Source organism: Oncorhynchus masou, chromosome 16, assembly GCF_036934945.1.
Source record: "Oncorhynchus masou masou isolate Uvic2021 chromosome 16, UVic_Omas_1.1, whole genome shotgun sequence".
NCBI lineage: Eukaryota > Metazoa > Chordata > Actinopteri > Salmoniformes > Salmonidae > Oncorhynchus > Oncorhynchus masou.
Window position 1 is genome coordinate 11,763,025 of NC_088227.1, and position 17,528 is coordinate 11,780,552.

At 43.4% G+C, this 17,528-nt stretch overlaps 2 protein-coding genes across 3 annotated transcripts in view; one reads left to right on the top strand and one right to left on the bottom strand.

Annotated features, from left to right (window-relative positions):
* LOC135557469 (synaptotagmin-like protein 3) overlaps positions 1–5,348 on the top strand; it is a 27,290-nt gene extending 21,942 nt beyond the window's left edge. For both annotated transcript variants that reach the window (XM_064990737.1, XM_064990738.1), the window contains exons 9-16: positions 11–133; positions 438–610; positions 1,184–1,286; positions 1,415–1,582; positions 1,732–1,840; positions 1,958–2,063; positions 2,476–2,681; positions 4,717–5,348. In XM_064990737.1, coding sequence (XP_064846809.1) covers positions 11–133; positions 438–610; positions 1,184–1,286; positions 1,415–1,582; positions 1,732–1,840; positions 1,958–2,063; positions 2,476–2,681; positions 4,717–4,808 — 1,080 coding nt within the window. In that variant the 3' untranslated portion in view covers positions 4,809–5,348. The remainder of the gene's footprint in view (positions 1–10; positions 134–437; positions 611–1,183; positions 1,287–1,414; positions 1,583–1,731; positions 1,841–1,957; positions 2,064–2,475; positions 2,682–4,716) is intronic.
* LOC135557470 (ezrin-like) overlaps positions 5,267–17,528 on the bottom strand; it is a 60,996-nt gene continuing 48,734 nt past the window's right edge. Inside the window, exons 9-15 of the mRNA XM_064990740.1 lie at positions 15,873–15,969; positions 14,348–14,511; positions 13,232–13,362; positions 11,771–11,931; positions 7,923–8,015; positions 7,465–7,746; positions 5,267–7,186 (exon numbers count right to left, since the gene is read on the bottom strand). Of these exons, the coding sequence (XP_064846812.1) occupies positions 7,022–7,186; positions 7,465–7,746; positions 7,923–8,015; positions 11,771–11,931; positions 13,232–13,362; positions 14,348–14,511; positions 15,873–15,969 (1,093 nt within the window). The 3' untranslated portion in view covers positions 5,267–7,021. The remainder of the gene's footprint in view (positions 7,187–7,464; positions 7,747–7,922; positions 8,016–11,770; positions 11,932–13,231; positions 13,363–14,347; positions 14,512–15,872; positions 15,970–17,528) is intronic.

Here is a 17,528-nt window from a genome sequence, read left to right on the forward strand (position 1 = left end):
CTCCTCACAGCTAACCAAAGGCCCCAGTCTTCCCAACCTGTTCAGGAAGAGCCGGAATGACGACCAAAGCGGTTCCTCATCGGAGGCTGATGAGGACATTTCCCTCGGCTCAGAGTACTTAGGGGGAAAGAGGGTCAGTTGAGTGGCCTGATGATGAAGAGAGAGAAATTAAGATGAAACCTTGCGACATAGCAGCTTATGCAAAACATCCTGTAGCTTCACAATTCCTTTGACATTTGATCAGATACCGATTGTTGTTACTGTTTGTTATGTGGTTACCAAGTCTTTTTCATATCTTGCAAATCTGGCAGAGAAGCGAGAGAGGAATACATCCAAAACATCTGCATGCTTAATAATTACAGAATATACCTGCATAGTCTATCTGCTGTCATAGTGTTCTTTTAAAGCTGTAATGTGACATTTGATCTGTATTACAGGGCAGTAATGCTAGTAGCACTGGTACAGACTGTGATCTCTCGGAGATCAGCAGTGTGATGGGAGAGCTGGAGCTCGCCATCGCCTTCAACGACATCACTTCCTGCATGGAGATCACAATCTACGGCTGCAGAAACTTGGCCTATGGAGATCTCAAAAGGAAGAAGTGTAATCCGTAAGCAGTATTACTCAATACACTAGTTCAGGGTTTCCCAAACTCAGTCCTGGGCAACACCACCCCCACCCCTGGGTGCACATTTTGGTTTTTGACCTAGCACTACACAGCTGATTCAGATAATCAAAGTTTGCTGTTGAGTTGGTTATTTGAATCAGCTGTGTAGTAATAGGGCAAAAACCAAAACGTGCACCCAGGGGGGGCCCCAGGACCGAGTTTGGGAATCCCTGCACTAGATCATAGAAATGACAGGAGGCTGGTGAGGGGAGGATGGCTCATAATAATGGATGGAACGGAGCGAATGGAATGGCATTGTGTGTTTGATGTATTTGATACCATTGCCCTGATTTTGCTCCAGCCATTACCATGAGCCTGTCCTCCCCAATTAAGGTGCCACCAACCTCCTGTGATAGAAATAGATGGCCCACCCATCATGGGAACGTTGACTTGAATGGGGAGGCCCATTCTAGTAATTCTATTCCTATGATACCAGATTATTACTCTCTAGTGTATTGTGAACCATTAGCAATTTATATCTCCTTATCTTGTACTGTTTGTCACCCTCATGGGAAGGTATGTAAAGTTGTATCTACTGCCGGAGAAGTCTCAGAGCACCAAACTGAAGACGACTGTCAAGAGGAACACGACGGATCCCATTTATAATGAAGTTTTACAGGTAAGGAGAAAAATCTGTCATATTCATTAGGAAACACTACAAAATATAGTCAAAATAGTGAAATAGCCTGCACTGTAAGGAATCCCCTGTATTTCACCCACCAATGTGTTGTATTCCCTGTTACACAGTGCCAGATGGAGCGCCCCCTGTTGTCCAGGAGTACTCTGCAGGTGTCTGTGTGGCACTCTGGGACTCTGAAGAAGGTGTTTCTGGGAGAGGTTCTCGTCCTTCTGGAGGGGTGGATGTTTGAGGAGAGCAACACCCAGGGCTCCAGCTGGTACCCCCTGTGTCCCAAGGTAGGCTATAACGGCTGATCATTAAGCAAAATGTTCACAAAATATCCTTTAATATCTCTATAAATAAATGTATTTAAACACGGTTAGCAGTGTTGGTTAGGGGGTTATGTCTCTTTTCTCTCTCTCACGTGCTCGCGCTCTCTCTATAGCCCGAGAGCCCAGAAAGGAATAGAGTAGAGCAGGATACAGCAGGAGAACTCCTGGTCAGAGTTAAGTTCAGCTCCATGTCAAAGCCGTCCTGGGTTTGCCACACAGATGGTAGGCTGGCTCTCTACAATTCATTGCCTCACACACTTGGTGCTGTACATTGTGTTTTTACAGCAGTAGGGGTCCCTTATTTTGAAATTAGCTTGTTTTCTTTCTTTCTCCACACAGAGGTTCACATTGGACCACATGACGTTGGCCAACTGACTGTTCTCGTCACTGGTGTCAAAAACCTACCCACTAAAGCAAACACCTGTCAGAACACCTATGTTAAAGGGTAAATATATGACCAGTGTGTAGGTTTGCTGGGGTGCGATATTATTGTGTGTGAACTTGTGTATTTTTGTTTCTACTTGTGTGTTCATCTACTATACAGTTAGGTGTGTGTGTGTGTGTGTGTGTGTGTGTGTGTGTGTGTGTGTGTGTGTGTGTGTGTGTGTGTGTGTGTGTGTGTGTGTGTGTGTGTGAGAGAGAGAGTGTTAAACACGGAAATGTTTCAGTTGTGGGGACATTTCCCACGTCCCAATGAGGAGGCAAGCTATTTTAAGTTTACAATTAGGTTTAGAATTAAGGTTAGCGTAAGGGTTTAGTGGTTAGGTTTAGGGTTAGGAATTAGGTTTAGAGTTAGAGGAAATAGGATTTTGAGGATATAACAAAATGTTGTTATCTATATATTGTGTGTGTTTTAGGTGCTTGACTCTCCCCGGGTCCAGGGAGCTGGTCCAGAGGACCCCTGTCCTGAAGAAGAAGCCCAGTCCAGAGTGGTCTCACCAGCTGCTCTTCAGCAGGGTCACACCTTACGACCTCCAGATCTGCACTCTGGAGCTGGACCTCTGGAACCATATCCCCTTCACCTTCTCAGACCGTCTCCTGGGCTGGGTTAGAATGGAAGCTGGTAAGATGACTACCTGTCTGTCATCGACTGTTTTACCTTTACAGTTATACAGTAGATTTGAATCAGTTTGCATGAAAATGAAAGGGCCTAACTGGAAAAGTTTGACCAGGCCTATACAAGGGGATGAAATAGAATAGAAGTTACCAACTCCAGTTCTCCAAAATGTCAGACAGTCTTGAGTCAAACATCAATGAGAATTGAATGAATCACACTAATAGAACTTTGAGAAAACCCATCTGAGGAAACGGGTTTCACCTATTTCTTTAGGTATATCCATCCCCCGCTCTCTCTGGGGAGTCTATGTAGAAAACTATGGGAGAATCTCAATTGCATACAGTGCATTCTGAAAGTGTTCAGACCCCTTGACTTTTATCCACATTATGTTACGTTACAGCCTTATTCTAAAATGGATTTGATTGATATGGCGAAAAAAACAAATCTAAACACAATACCCCATAATGACAAAGCAAAAACAGTTTTTTAGAAATCTGTATATTTATCATAAATAAAAAACAGAAATAAAACATTTACAGAAGTATTCAGACCCTTTACACAGGAATCCCCTGAAGCACCTTTGGCAGTGATTAAAGCCTTGAGTCTTCTTTGGGTATGACGGTACAAGCTTGGCATACCTGTTTTTCGGGAGTTTCTCCCATTCTTCTATGCAGATCATCTCAAGCTCTGTCAGGTTGGATAGGGAGCATCGCTGCACAGCTATTTTCAAGTCTCTCCAGAGATGTTTGATCGAGTTCAAGTCCAGGCTCTGGCTGGGCCACTCAAGGACATTCAGAGACTTGTCCCGAAGCCATTCCTGCTTTGTCTTGGTTGTGTGCTTAGAGTTGTTGTCCTGTTGGAAGGTGAACCTTCACCCCAGTCTGAGGTCCTGAGCACTCTGGAACAGGTTTTCATCAAGGATCTCTCTGTACATTGCTCTGTTCATCTTTCCCTCCATCCCGACTAGTCTCCCAGTGCCTGCCTGAAAAACATCCCCACAGCATGGTTCCAGGTTTCCTCCAGACATGGCGCTTTGCATTCAGGCCAAAGAGTTCAATCTTGGTTTCATCAGACCAGAAAATCTTTTCTCGTGGTTTGAGAGTCCTTTAGGTGCCTTTTGACAAACTCCGAGTGTCATGTGCCTTTTACTAAGGAGTGGCTTCCGTCTGGCCACTCTACCATAAACACCTGATTGGTGGAGAGCTGCAGAGCTGGTTGTCCTTCTCCAAGGTCCTCCCATCTCCACAGAGGAACTCTGGAGCTCTGTCAGAGAGATCATCCGTTTCTTAGTCACCTCCCAGACCAAGGCCCTTCTCCCGTTTGCCCAGTTTGGCCGAGTGGACAGCTCTAGACAGGTGTGTGCCTTTCCAAATCATGTCCAATCAATTGAAATTACCACAGGTGGACTCCAATCACGTTGTAATTGGAGTCCACAAACAATGGAACTATGGAAACAGGATGCACCAGAGCTCCATTTCGAGGCTCATAGCAAAGGGTCTGAATACTGTTTTTATTTATTTATTTAACCTTTATTTAACTAGGCAAGTCAGTTAAGAACAAATTCTTATTTTCAATGACGGCCTAGGAACAGTGGGTTAACTGCCTGTTCAGGGGCAGAACGACAGATTTGTACCTTGTCAGCTTGGGGGTTTGAACTTGCAACCTTCCGGTTACTAGTCCAACGCTCTAACCACTAGGCTACCCTGTTAATTTCTATGAATTTACAAAAATGTATAAAAACAATTTTTTTGCTTGTGTAGATTGACATTTTTTAAAATCCATTTTAGAATAAGGCTGTAACGTAACAAAATGTGGAAAAAGTCAAGGGGTCTGAATACCTTTCGAATGCACTGTGCCTCTTTCTAAAAGCCCAGTGGATGAGGAAGCTAGAGGTCTTTCCCCTCTGACCTTCCCCAATGGGTTTTGAGAAGGTGAGGAGAGAGGACGTGAGGAGTATGCAATTGAGATTCTCCCAGTTTGTGAGAAGCTAGGAAGGACTGATGTCACTGACCTTGCACTCTCTGTTAACCTTGTCTCCCAGGGTCGTCATGGCAACTGGTGCTGCAGATGCCCAACATGTGGCATGACTTCAGTTTACCCATGCAAGCCAATGTCAACAGCAGGAGAACATGATGTCAACAGAAAAGCCATCGCCCCATATGAACAGTCTCAGTACATTAACGCTACCTTTAGCTCCATTTGCACTATCAGGCCTTCGCTCTGTGAAAGTCCCTCCAGTTAGATATTTACCTACCATTTGATGACTTATGTATTAAAGGGATGTTCCACTCAAAATGAAACCTATTGTTTTTATATTTCTATGTTCAAAATACAACCCAACATGTTTTTTATACTTTCCTTGGGACATCGACTGAGGTGTGGGAAATCATGTTAGATTGTATTTTGAGTGGAATATGCCTTGTGCTTTAAGCATGCTCACCTTATTTCTTTAATGAGTCATTGTGAGGTGACTGTATACAAGTGTTTTTCATTTGTTTCTTCTTGTCCTTTCTATTTATGAGTTTCTGCTATAATAAAAATAAACATTTGCCTCAAGACAGGACAAAAATTAGAAAGTGAAATCACAGTACGAAGCTGTAATCATAATCTTTATTGCCAATATGTTGAACACCTTGTTATAAAATCCAGTTTAAATAAAGGACTGCGGCAGCACTGTGCATTGTCATCAGTTACAAGGTCAGTAAAAACTAGTCTAGTACACATCCAGAGAAAGGAGAGTCAATGGCGAGATGGGACTGAAGCCTCTAGTGGGGTTACAACTACCAGCATGTGCTGAACTGGTTGAAATGTCATAACTTAATTTCAACTAGTTTCTGGTTCTAATGACACTGTTTCAACCAGTTTTGGGTGATGTCATAACATACTGACAAAAACATGTCATCCTCACTTAAGAGTGAAAAGGGAAAAAAGGATCAACGTAAATGTTTTTGTATAAGCACAGTGCTCCGGGAGAATATGCATCTATGCCTAGGAAATTCTGCTAGCTACTGTGAACTGCATAGTAGAAATCTAAAGGTCCTATAGGATCTCCTTATCCTGATTTGATGACATGCAATAGAATATTTAATTCAAGGCCCAGTGCAGTCAAAAGTGATTTCCCTGTGTTTTAAATATATATTTCCACAGAGGTTGGAATAATACTGCGAAAATGATAATACCCTTTCAGTGTAAAAGCAGTTTGAAAAGACCATCTGAAATTTCAGCCTATTTTGGTGGGATGGAGCTTTGGCCTTTCCATGGTGACATCACCATGCAGTAAATTAGTTAATAGACCAATAAGAAAGAGTTCCAAACCAAAAGCTAGTTTTCAGTCTCCACTCAGACCACTCCCAGACAGTCCTAGCAAAATTGTTGCTTGAGAAATTGATCTTTGAAGCTATTTTTGACCATATTAATTTAAAATTAATATGGTCAAATTTGATACCCAGAAATAATTTGATAGAAATTTTAAGAAAAAAGGTCCAATGCAGCCATTTAAGAAAAAAAAGCTATAATATACAAATCTCTTTAATTTAATGATCTAAAAGAAAACCTTATGAAACAATTATTTTGGTCGATATAGAACCTTTGATACATATAAAATGTTCTCATGATCATTAGAATAGCAAAAATATACAAACCAAGATTAAATGATCCATATACCGTATAAATATTAAGCTATTTGTGATTTGCAAGCTACTGTATAACAATATTAAACATAAATGAAGTGTTCAAAATATAATGGAAAAACAGAACATAGTACACTTTTCTGAGAGTAAGAGGAAAAGTTTCATTATACTGTATTTTCCCCTTTCTGAGTGGTCCCTTTGAAAAACAACATATTGCCCTTTTTCAACATTCCACAGCATTTAAGAAACAAACGCGAGGGTTTAGTCCCACTCCTCATCACACCTTTGGTTAAAAACAATGGTGATTGATTTGATCGCATCAAATTACATACAATCAAAACACAAAGAAGGACTTGTTATGCTAAAAGGAAAGAAGATTTGGCACTAGTAAGTTCTCTTACAAGACTTTGAAAAGCCCCACCTGCCTGACAGTTTATTAAAGAAGTTAGGGAGCTAAGAAGTAACTACTGTAGTAAAAGTGGCGATGCAGATGTGTCACTCACTCTTTATACTGCTCTTGTAGGTGTGATGAATTCACTAATGTAAGTCGCTCTGGATAAGGACGTCTGCTAAATGACTAAAATGTCAAATGTTTGTGCACTCACGTGCATGTGTGTCTGTGTGTGTGTGTGTGTAGCAGTGGAGGGATTAGTTCAGACACTATTCAGAAAGGGTATGTGGCTGTGAGGCCCTCGTGGCCTAGGGGAAAGGGCCCTCTTATAAGGCCTCAAACTCGTCGATTCTCTGCTTGGTGTTGCCTGATCGGATCTGCCGCAGGGTCTTGTACTTGTCCCGGCCGGCGCGCACATTCTCTGTGTGGAGCAGGTCGTTCTGGGTATGCTTAGTGTCGTCACGCGCCTGGGCCAGCTCCGAGCTCAGGGCCTACAACAAGGAATAAGTCAACAAGAAGTAAACAAGGGAGGAACAAACCAAGGAATACTTTAAGTCAACAAGAGGACAACAATTTAACTCAAGCTGTACTCAGAGTTAGAGGGGGAAGCTCACCCTGGGAATAGGGAGGGCCTAGGACAGCAGATACATATAGGTTGATGTGCTACTAGTAATACAAAACTCAAGACAATGATTTAATCAAATCGATCACTCAACCCATCAACCGATCCCTGCAAACTCACAGCTCTTTGCGAACTCCTCTCTCTTACCATAAGCTGTTTCTGCACGCGCTCGTTCTTCTCGGCCTCAGTGAGACGCTCCTCCTCCAAGCGGTGGTCGTTGAAGCCCTCGTTCTGCAGGTCGGCGCTGTAGGTGCTGTTCTCTTCACTGTCGTGGTCATTCTGCTCCTCCGCCATAGTCATCACCTCGTGGTTGTCCACAAACATGGGCACCTCCACAAACATGGGGGGAGGGGGCGGTGGATGGGGAGCCGTCATCACCATGTGCAGCTCCTCCTTGGTCTTCAGCAGGTCGTCCTGGGCCTCCTGAGCCTGCGGGAAGGGAGGGGGATGGTGGTCACAGAAGTTATTAATACAGAACACCCTAGGATGCCCCATATTACAATGCAACATTCAATATTAAGTGACTCTGTGTGTGTGTGTGTACATCCAATTGTGCGTGCTGGTGGGTGCATACGTTTATTCACGTGTGTGTGTGGGCGACTCACCCTGTGCTGCCATGTGTCGGCCTCTTCCTCCTTGCGTCTCTTGGCCTCCTCCAGCAGGGCGATCTTAGCCGTGTGCTCGGCCAGCTCCGCGGCCTGATGGAGAGCAGAAGAGAGGAGAGGAGGGAGAGAACTTAAACATCTGGGAGAGAGAAGGAGGACGACAGAGGAGGGCTACAGCCTACAGACAGTCAGGGTACAGTAGACAAAGGACTAGAGGTCTGTGGGAAGGGTTGGAGAGAAAAAGGGGTGTAGGGGAGTGCGGAGGAGGACTACAAGTTTTAGTAAGGGCTAGACATTTGGAGTAAAAGGTGAATATTAGGACAGATGGATGGACACTGTGTGGGGAATGTATAAGTCACAATCCAGAAGAGAGAAAAGAGAAACAGAGTACTGTGGTGCAGTAGTGCGAATAGGCCAGTCTGTCTCAACATGTGATGAGGTATAATGATTTCAGTGTGGCCACCATCGTTTGATGTGATTTACTAGGACCCCCATTGGGCGACTCCAATGGTGACAGTCTTACTAGGGACAGACAAGGAAAAAGACACTGCAGACAAAAGACTGAAATGTATATACATGTAAAAACATTTACATGTAGTGTGTGTGCATTATCAGTTATACATACATCAGTACATACACACAACAAGTGGGTCACATGGGGGGAGAGGCGTTGTGCAGTGAGGTGTTGCTTTATTATTATTTTTTTAAACCAGGTTTGCTGTTCACTTGCACTATATAAGATGGAAGGGAGTTCCATGAACTCATACTGTATGTTTCCTTGAATTTGTTCTGGACCTGGGGACTGTGAAAAGACCCCTGGTGGCATAAGTGTGTGTGGTAGTGCTGTGTGTAAGTTGACAATGCAAACAATTTGGAATTTCCAACACAATGTTTCTAATAAAAACAAGAAGTGAAGCGGTCAGTCTTTCCTCAACTCTTAGAAACTGCGAGAACTTGCTTTATTCAACTGCCACACCATTCATTAGTAGATTCAGCTGGTCTAGAACTTACAGAATGATTTGTCCGAAATACAGTGTTCTTAGTTTTAGAGACATTCAGGTCTGGTTTATTACTGGCCACCCATTCCAAAACATACTGTAACTAAAAAAAAAAAGTAAAAACAACTGCTTGTTGATGTGTATATGGCTGAATCATCAGCATACATGGACACACATGCTTTGTTTAATGCCAGTGGTAGGTCATTGGTAAAAACAGAAAAGTGTAGAGGGCCTAGAGAGCTTCCCTGTGGTACACCACACTTTACATGTTTGACATTAGAGAAGCTTCCATTAAAGAAAACCCTCAGATCTATTAGATAGATAGCTCTGAATCCACAAAATGTCAGAGGTTGAAAAACCACAAGTTCTCAACGCATAAGTTTTCAACAACAGGTTATGGTCAATAATATCAAAAGCTGCACTGAAATCTAACAGTACAGCTACCACAATCTTCTTATTATTACATTGTTTTCAACCAATGATCAGTCATTTGTGTCAAAGCAGTACACATTGGGTGCACCAGAGTGGAGAGACCTACAGTTACGGTCAAATATATTGGCACCCTTACACGATTCAGAATTTCTTCTCAAATAAGTTGAAAATGAAAAAGGTTTGGTGTTTACATGTGTATTGTTTGATTTATAACTGCACAGGACCAAGAAATACAAAACCGAAACTTAAATTTAGATTCAAATGAATTTGGTTGGAGGCAGGTAATTTTCATTTCCTGTGTAATTTCTCACCCATGGTAAAAATAGCCATTCAACGAGTTTTGAAAAGAGAAAACAGAACATCACACTCCATTGTGAAGTGCAACGGTGGCAATATATATTAGAGTACAGTGCTCAGTGTAGGGTTCAGCACTTCAGGACCTGGGGTAGAGCTTGACATCCATAAAAGTATGACATTAATTTTATTAGTCAATTATTAGAGTGACACTGTCTGTAATCTTGAATCTCCATTCTCTACATGGATCTTGATGGGAGTTGGACAGAGCAGGGTGGTCACAGGACAGCTGTCTGAATAGCCTCCAAGGAGTTGAGGGGGTTTCGCTCCAGGATGAAGTTCCCCCTTTGCACAGATCTAGGATTAGCTTCCACTTAACTCCTTTTAAAAACAGTCATTTTCAAACACCGAGTTCCGCGATGACATGGGGAGCAAGAAAATACCTTCCCCTGGGCTAGAAACTCATTGATTTAAAATCACTTTTTTAAAACTTTTAATCCTAATCTGTGATGTCACAGAAGAATTTTTTTGTACCTTATCTTTTTAACGTCAAATCATAGAAACATGCTGTTTTCACACATGTAGACACTGGTCTGGTGCTGCAGATGATGAATATGCGGTTGAAAAGTGGCGGAATTGCCCTTTAATCATTAGTGGGGGAAATTGTACTGATCCAAGATCAGCGTCTAGGGGCAACTTCATCCTACTCCAGGCGGCCTCTGTCTGCAATTCACCAAAACAATGTCTGTGACTGACTGGTTTCCACCAGAGCCAAACAAGTAAGGGTTCTGAGTAACCATCTATTGTTTGCAGTGTGTGAAGTCTAGGGTTGTAAATACTGCACACACACAAAGCCCAGCACGAAGCACGACACACACAGTGTGGATGTTTGACCATAAAAAACCTCTGAAGTGTGCTCAGCTGTAAAATTGGTGGCTGGTTGAAAAAGGCCCAACACAGCTTCCATTGAAAACACTCAACAGGTTGCTAAGCTAGACTGGTGCTTCGTCACTGGAGCTTCCAGTGTACCTAATTAAAGCTGAGGAGGTTGAGAAAAATGATAATGTTGCAATGTTCATACCTAGTAGGGTCTATAGGGGTCATGACGATGCATTACATGTTTGAGGAAAGCCCTATTAGAGCAAATAAATCTGTGCTTCTACATATTCATTGTTTGCTCTTTGGAGGTTTAGGCTGGGTTCCTGTATAAGAACTTGGTGACATCTGCTGATGTAAAAAGGGCTTTATAAATACTTTTGATTGATTTAAATGTTGTAATTATTTAAACACTGTAGTCTACATTACTGTTTATTATCCATCCTGTTGCCTAGTCCCTTTATCCCTACCACAAATCTATCTCAACTACCTCGTACCCCCACACATCGACTCAGCACTGGCACCCCGTGTATATAGCCAAGTTATCGTTACTCATTGTGTATTTATCTGGTGCATATCTGTTTATCATGACAAAGGGCTCTGGTATGGGGTTAATTCAGAGTGTCTGTTGTCTGATGAAGACCTGAGGGTGGAAACGTTGTCACTTGGATGCATGAGCAGCAGTGTGCAGCGTTTTCCATGTTGTCCAACTTGCCCCTATAAAAACAGACTCAGTGTTTCACTGTCAATAGCCTAGTGAGAGCACACTGGTCTACAGGTTTACTGTCAGGCCTGTTATAATGACCCTGTGGGTGGTCTGGTGCAGAGCAGAGTGGGCACTGTCTGGCATTATGGTATGCGGTCCAGTTATACGGTGGTGAAGGACATTATTACGGTGTCTTAAGGAGCAGTCTGGTACAGGTTTTGTTCGCTCTTCAGTAGTGAACAGAGGTTATTTCAGCTCTACACAGTTCGCTGCAGTGAGGTGTGGTTCAGTTGTATATGTAAAAGAGACGGTGCCTAGGCTTTAGCTCAGTGGGCTAACAGGCTTGCAACGTGCAGGAGAAGACCCGAGTTCGAACTCTGGCCAGTCACATATAGATACATAAGTCCATTTCAGCATGTACAGTATAGTAGGGTTATAGTTGGGTTTCAATTGGCTGTGACATGGTAGTGTTAAAGGACAGCTTAGCAAGGTTATAAGGGGGTTGTGACATGTTCGTAACATGTTTGTTTGATGGTTCTCACCAGCTGCTCCTGATTGTGCATCTGGTCCTGGGCGTGGCGGGCCAGCTCCTCCTTGGCCAGCAGGGCGGCCTGACGCTCAGCCTCCAGGCGGGCTGCCTCGTCCTCCGCCATCCTCCTCTCCACCTCCAGCTGCATGGCACGTTGCATCTGCTCCTGAAGGTCTGGAGAGACAGAGGTGGGATACACATGCGTTGTGAGATTTTATATTCCTGCAACGTGTTACGCTATCTGGGGCAATAAAGAAGACCTGGAAAGCACCCAAACACATATGCTACTCATGCAGGTCAGACAAAGAGAGCCTCAAAGAGAAGTGACACCGACAGGAATAGACAGATACACCTCTGAGACAGAGATATTTATAACCAAATATACATACAGTGTGAGGCACACAGATGCACACTACATAGCTACACTGAGAAACATGCAGAACAAGACATACACTAAAACCACGTGTAGCAAACATGAGTTTCCAAACAACTCTCTAGCATTACACAGAGGGAATTGTAAACGGCTCCCTGGATTACTACCTGACAGACTAGGGTTTTTTAAATCTTACCCTACGAGGGCCTGCTGTACTGCTGTTTCTGTTCTACGTGATCATGAATTGCATCCACTCGGTGTCCCAGGTCTAACACAGTTCCTGATTAGAGGGGTCAATGGGAAAAAAAGCAGTTGTCCAGATTTGAATTTGAGGGTGATAGACTAATGACCAAGTGAAAATTCTGCTCTGCAGAAACCTCCAAATTACACTACATGTCCAGTACTGCAAACTGCTGTTAAAAAAGACAAACGACCGACCTCTGAAGCAGGCCTTCAAAACGAAGTACGAAAGACTACAAACATACGATTGCAAAACGCACTACTATCAAACCATCCGGCACTTACTGTAGTTACACGGCTGCTCTACTTCCATGGTATATTTGTAAAACCTTTCCACAGCTATATTCATAGAAATACTAATCCTGTGTGCCACGTAAATCCAAGAGATCGCACTATATGGTAAAGACAATGGCGATGAACAGTGAATAGAGGGTTACAAACAAAGGTCGATGAGAAATGTCTTATCAGCCCGATTGCTGATATCTAACCCTGTAAAAACGGTACCGCCTGGCTATCTAAGGTCCACTGTGACAAAGTCACAAAAAGCACAAGGCCACCAGTTAATTACCTCTGAATTGAAACAACCACAGTAGTAAAAACTGTTGAAATGCAAATTGTCGTCAACTGAGAGCAATTTTCTCAAAAATCGTTACTATTTTAGGCTCTCTTTTTTATGCAGCATAAAAATTATGCCCGCACAAAGTATGAATGCACACCAACACACACACACACACACAACTTCTACAGGTACACACACTCTCTCCCCCGGTCTCTTTCTCTCATACCCACCTCTCCACAATTCAATGTGCTCTGGGTGACCCTAGTGTCCTCCCAGTCAGACCCTATTTTCCCCAGTCCTACCTTTCTCTGCCCTCTTGGTCTTCTCCTCGAACTGGTAGAGCCTCATCATCAGCTCCTGCTTCTCTCTCTCCATCTGCTCCTTCTCTTTCTCGATGGCCTCCCTCTTCTTCTTCTCGTTCTCCAGCTGGGCCCTGCAGATAAGGGAGGCCCAGTGTGAGACACAAAGAAGGGATGACGTGTGCTGGCTAATAAACTATTAAACTGGCCCATCTGAGTGTGTGAGGGCACACACTGATTTTAAGCACATTGAGTAGACACACACACTTCGTACACACAATCACATGCACACACACGCACGCACGCCCAAACACAAAACCAAGCAAACACATTTCGGGGGCACAGTGTAGCAGACAAACTGTCATTCTACACATACCCTTTGTAGTTTGTACTGTGATATTAAATAAGGTGGTTCACTTTCATTATACAGTGCAGCCTGTATACCTCTAGTGTACACATGTACATTACAATTGTACTGGATGACAATCTAGACCAAAAACACAATGAACACTCTCCAATAGATAATCCCCCTTTCCCTTGTATTGTGTGGGGTTGGCAGTGTAGGGAAAGTCCTACAGGCGATTGGTATGTGACAGACCTCGGCCATGTACAGCGTCATGAATTGCTGTTACATCATGTTGTTGGAACAGCTGTGCAGAGGCAATACTGTCCAGATAACACTAGCCAGCTCCCATAACCTTGTCTCAACGTTGCTTCACTCACAGAATGAGATCATGCTATTGAATCATCAGCGCTACGCTGGGTTTCATCTACCTACGCTAGTGACCTAGCGCTGCTGTACTTCAAGTACCTGTGAGGCCTACAAAAGGTGCTGAGCATGTCTTGCTGTATTGAAGAGCATGCTAAGCTTTGGAGTTTTGGGAATTCTAGGATATGAATAACGGCATATATTTGCTACTCCGGACAACTCTTATAATAACATCTGCTAACCTTGCGTATGTGACCAATAAAATTTGATTTGATACAATAGATCTCTTTTTGTGAGTGATATTCTGAATCTGATTAGGTGTTTGGGTAGGGATGGAGCAAAAGCATGCACATCCAGTTGTTCTCCAGGGGTGTTGACCATCCCTATTCTAAACTCAAACACACACACACCTCTCCAACTGTTTCTGGTGTTTGTCCTCGCGGGCCTGGGCCTTCATCTGCTGCACCTCGATGGTGTCGGGCTTGCGGCGGCGCATGTACAGCTCGTGGTTGCCCATGCACAGCTGCAGGATGCGCTTGTTGATGCGCAGGCGAGGGGCGTAGAACACAAAGTCCTGAGAGGAGAACGAAAGAGAGAGAGGGAGGATGAGAGATTGAGAGTGTGCGAGAGAGACCATGAGACAGAGAGGGGGGGGGCAGAAATAAAAAGGTGGTGGAGAGATTTGTCAGAGAGAGAGAGGTGTGAAATAGGGCGATGTGGGGAAAAAGAGGTGGAGGGTGGAGCAAAGAACAACTCAGGTCAGACAAAACAGTTTTGCAGACAGCATGTCTTCTGCGCTAGTCTTACACTCTGCATGACAACGCGCACAGCGACCATTTGCTATGGATGGAAAGTGGAAATGGCAGCTGAAGGAAGCAGTAGGAATGACTTAACCTTTCAGTTGAAGGAGACACTGCCCATATGAGCTTAACAACCAGTTAGCCTGATCACATACACATGCATGCTCATACACACAAATACTGGCTTGAGCAGAAGAGATGAGGTCTGTGGAGCGAAGAGGCTTGATGAACATTAGAAGAGCACTCAGGGTCTTTGTGCATGCGTGTGCGCACTTGTGTCTTGCCGACTTTTGTGTGTCTGTGTTTCTCCCTGTGTGTGCAAGCAGGGGCTGGAGCCAGGGTTCTGTTGACAATGGGAGATGGGATTGAGGATAGCCCCAAGGATACAGAGCAGGAGAGGAGAGAGGATGCAAGCAGGCAGAGCTGGGAACATGGGAGGTGAGGTAGTCAACACACACACACACACACACACACACACAGTAACTTTACCTACAGTAAATACAAAGTAAAACATCTCCCTGTACCTGTAGCATCTCCCTGTAGCATTGGACACAGGGCTCCATGGCGCAGGATCACAATAACACTGTTTTGATGATCGATACTATTCACCAAATCACACACCACATTTAACATCACAATGAAAACAATCTGAAAGCATTAGCAAACAGCTGCAGCAGATGTCACGATGGACCAATATAAAACCCAGTTATCCTGTATAGCCAACTGTTATGGTCGTTTGTTTTTCATAACACCGACCATAGAAGTTTGCGAAATAGCACAATAGACCTGGAACCAGGATAACTGGGTTTTATATTGGTCCATCGTGACATCTGCTGCAGCTGTTTGCTAATGCTTTCAGATTGTTTTCATTGTGATGTTAAATGTAGTGTGTGATTTGGTGAATAGTATCGATCATCAAAACAGTGTTATTGTGATCCTGCGTCATGGAGACCTGTGTCCGATGCTTGATTCACACTTTAGGGCTGACCCAAACTGTAATGTGTTGGCATGGATATGTTCTTTTCACATTGTCCTTTCCAGCAGTGTTCCAGAAACTATACTGGATGCGTAACCAGGCTAGCCCGGTACAGTTGGACTTATTTGTGTGAATCTTTAGCGTTGAGGCCTAACTCACCGGGGCCTTCTTGTCAATGGGCTTGATGATGAACTTCTTGTCGTTGAAGGAGATGTTTCTGATCTCACTCCAGGGAAAGCCAATCTTTGGGGTCAGTCTGATGGGAGAAATGAGGCAAACCAGTGTTAGTATTGTACATGTTTTTACATGGCTTAATAGTGGACATTACAGTTAATTTTCTGTAGATTTATTACCGATTATATCCCAAATCAAAATCCAGGATATTGGTAGCCAAATATTTTAATTGAAACCAACCGAAGCCAAATTATTTTAATGTTAGTGGAAACACTGGGGCCGTCTCAAATTGCACCATATTCCTTATAGGCGATGCAATATATAGGGGAAATATTGCCATTTGGGACACAGCATGGGATCTGTTGTAGGAAACAAGTCCAAATAGGATAGGATTCATTCCATGAAAATGTCTGAGGCAGGACTGTGTGTACTACTGCATTGTACACGTTGGCCTCTGTATCAATAGGGCTAGGTGTGAGGAATTTCGGGCGGGGCTCATCCATTGTGTGCCGGAGAAAGAAACATTGGCTGGTTCTTTACTTGGTCCCTGATGGCTGAGTTGGTAGAGAATGGTGCTTGCAATGCCAGAATTGTGGGTTCGATTCCCACGGTGGACCAGTATGAAAATGTATACCCTCACTACTTACTGTAAGTCACTCTGGATAATAGCATCTGATAAATATAAATTGCCCACACAGACCTGGGACCACAGAGGATGTTGTCTGAACCGTCTTACACACTGGAAACCCTGCTGCTGCCTGAATTGGTATTTCAATCAATTACAGACCCGTGCTGACATACATTCCTTTGTAGATTCCTCATGTGTAAAGGACTCTTATTTAGAGTCATCTACAAATGAAGGGTTAGGTGCTGTATAAGGTAATATCTCCCAATGACTTATCCAGAGGTGTGTTTCATAGAAAAATTATGATTTTACCAGTCAAATTGCTACGGTCAAAGGCTCTAAGCCCGTTCTAGATATTTTACTTACAGGTGAAGTTGGAAGTTTACATACACTAAGGTTGGAGTCATTCAAACTAGTTTTTCAACCAATCCACACATTTGTTAACAAACTATTGTTTTGGCAAGTCGGTTAGGACATCTACTTTGTGCATGATACAAGTAATTCTTCCAACAATTGTTGAGACAGATAATTTCATAATATATCCCATTTTAGCAGACGCTTTTGTCACTCGGCTGGGGCCACTACTTTTACATATGGGTGGCCCCAGTGGACGCTTGGCGTTGCAAGCGCCATGCTCTACCGACTGAGCCACACATAATTCACTGTATCACAATTCCAGTGGGTCAGAAGTTTACACTAAGTTGACTGTGCCTTTAATCAGCTTGGAAAATTCCAGAAAATTATGTCATGACTTTAGAAGCTTCTGATAGGCTGATTGACATAATTTGAGTCAAATGGAGGTATACCTGTGGACGTATTTCAAAGTCTACCTTCAAACTCAGTGCCTCTTTGCTTGACATCATGGGAAAATCAAAAGAAATCAGTCAAGATCTCAGAAAAAAAATGTAGACCTCCACAAGTCTGGTTCATCCTTGGGAGCAATTTCCAAACGCCTGAAAGTACGACGTTCATCTGTACAAACAATAGTGGCAAGTATAAACACCGTGGGACCATGC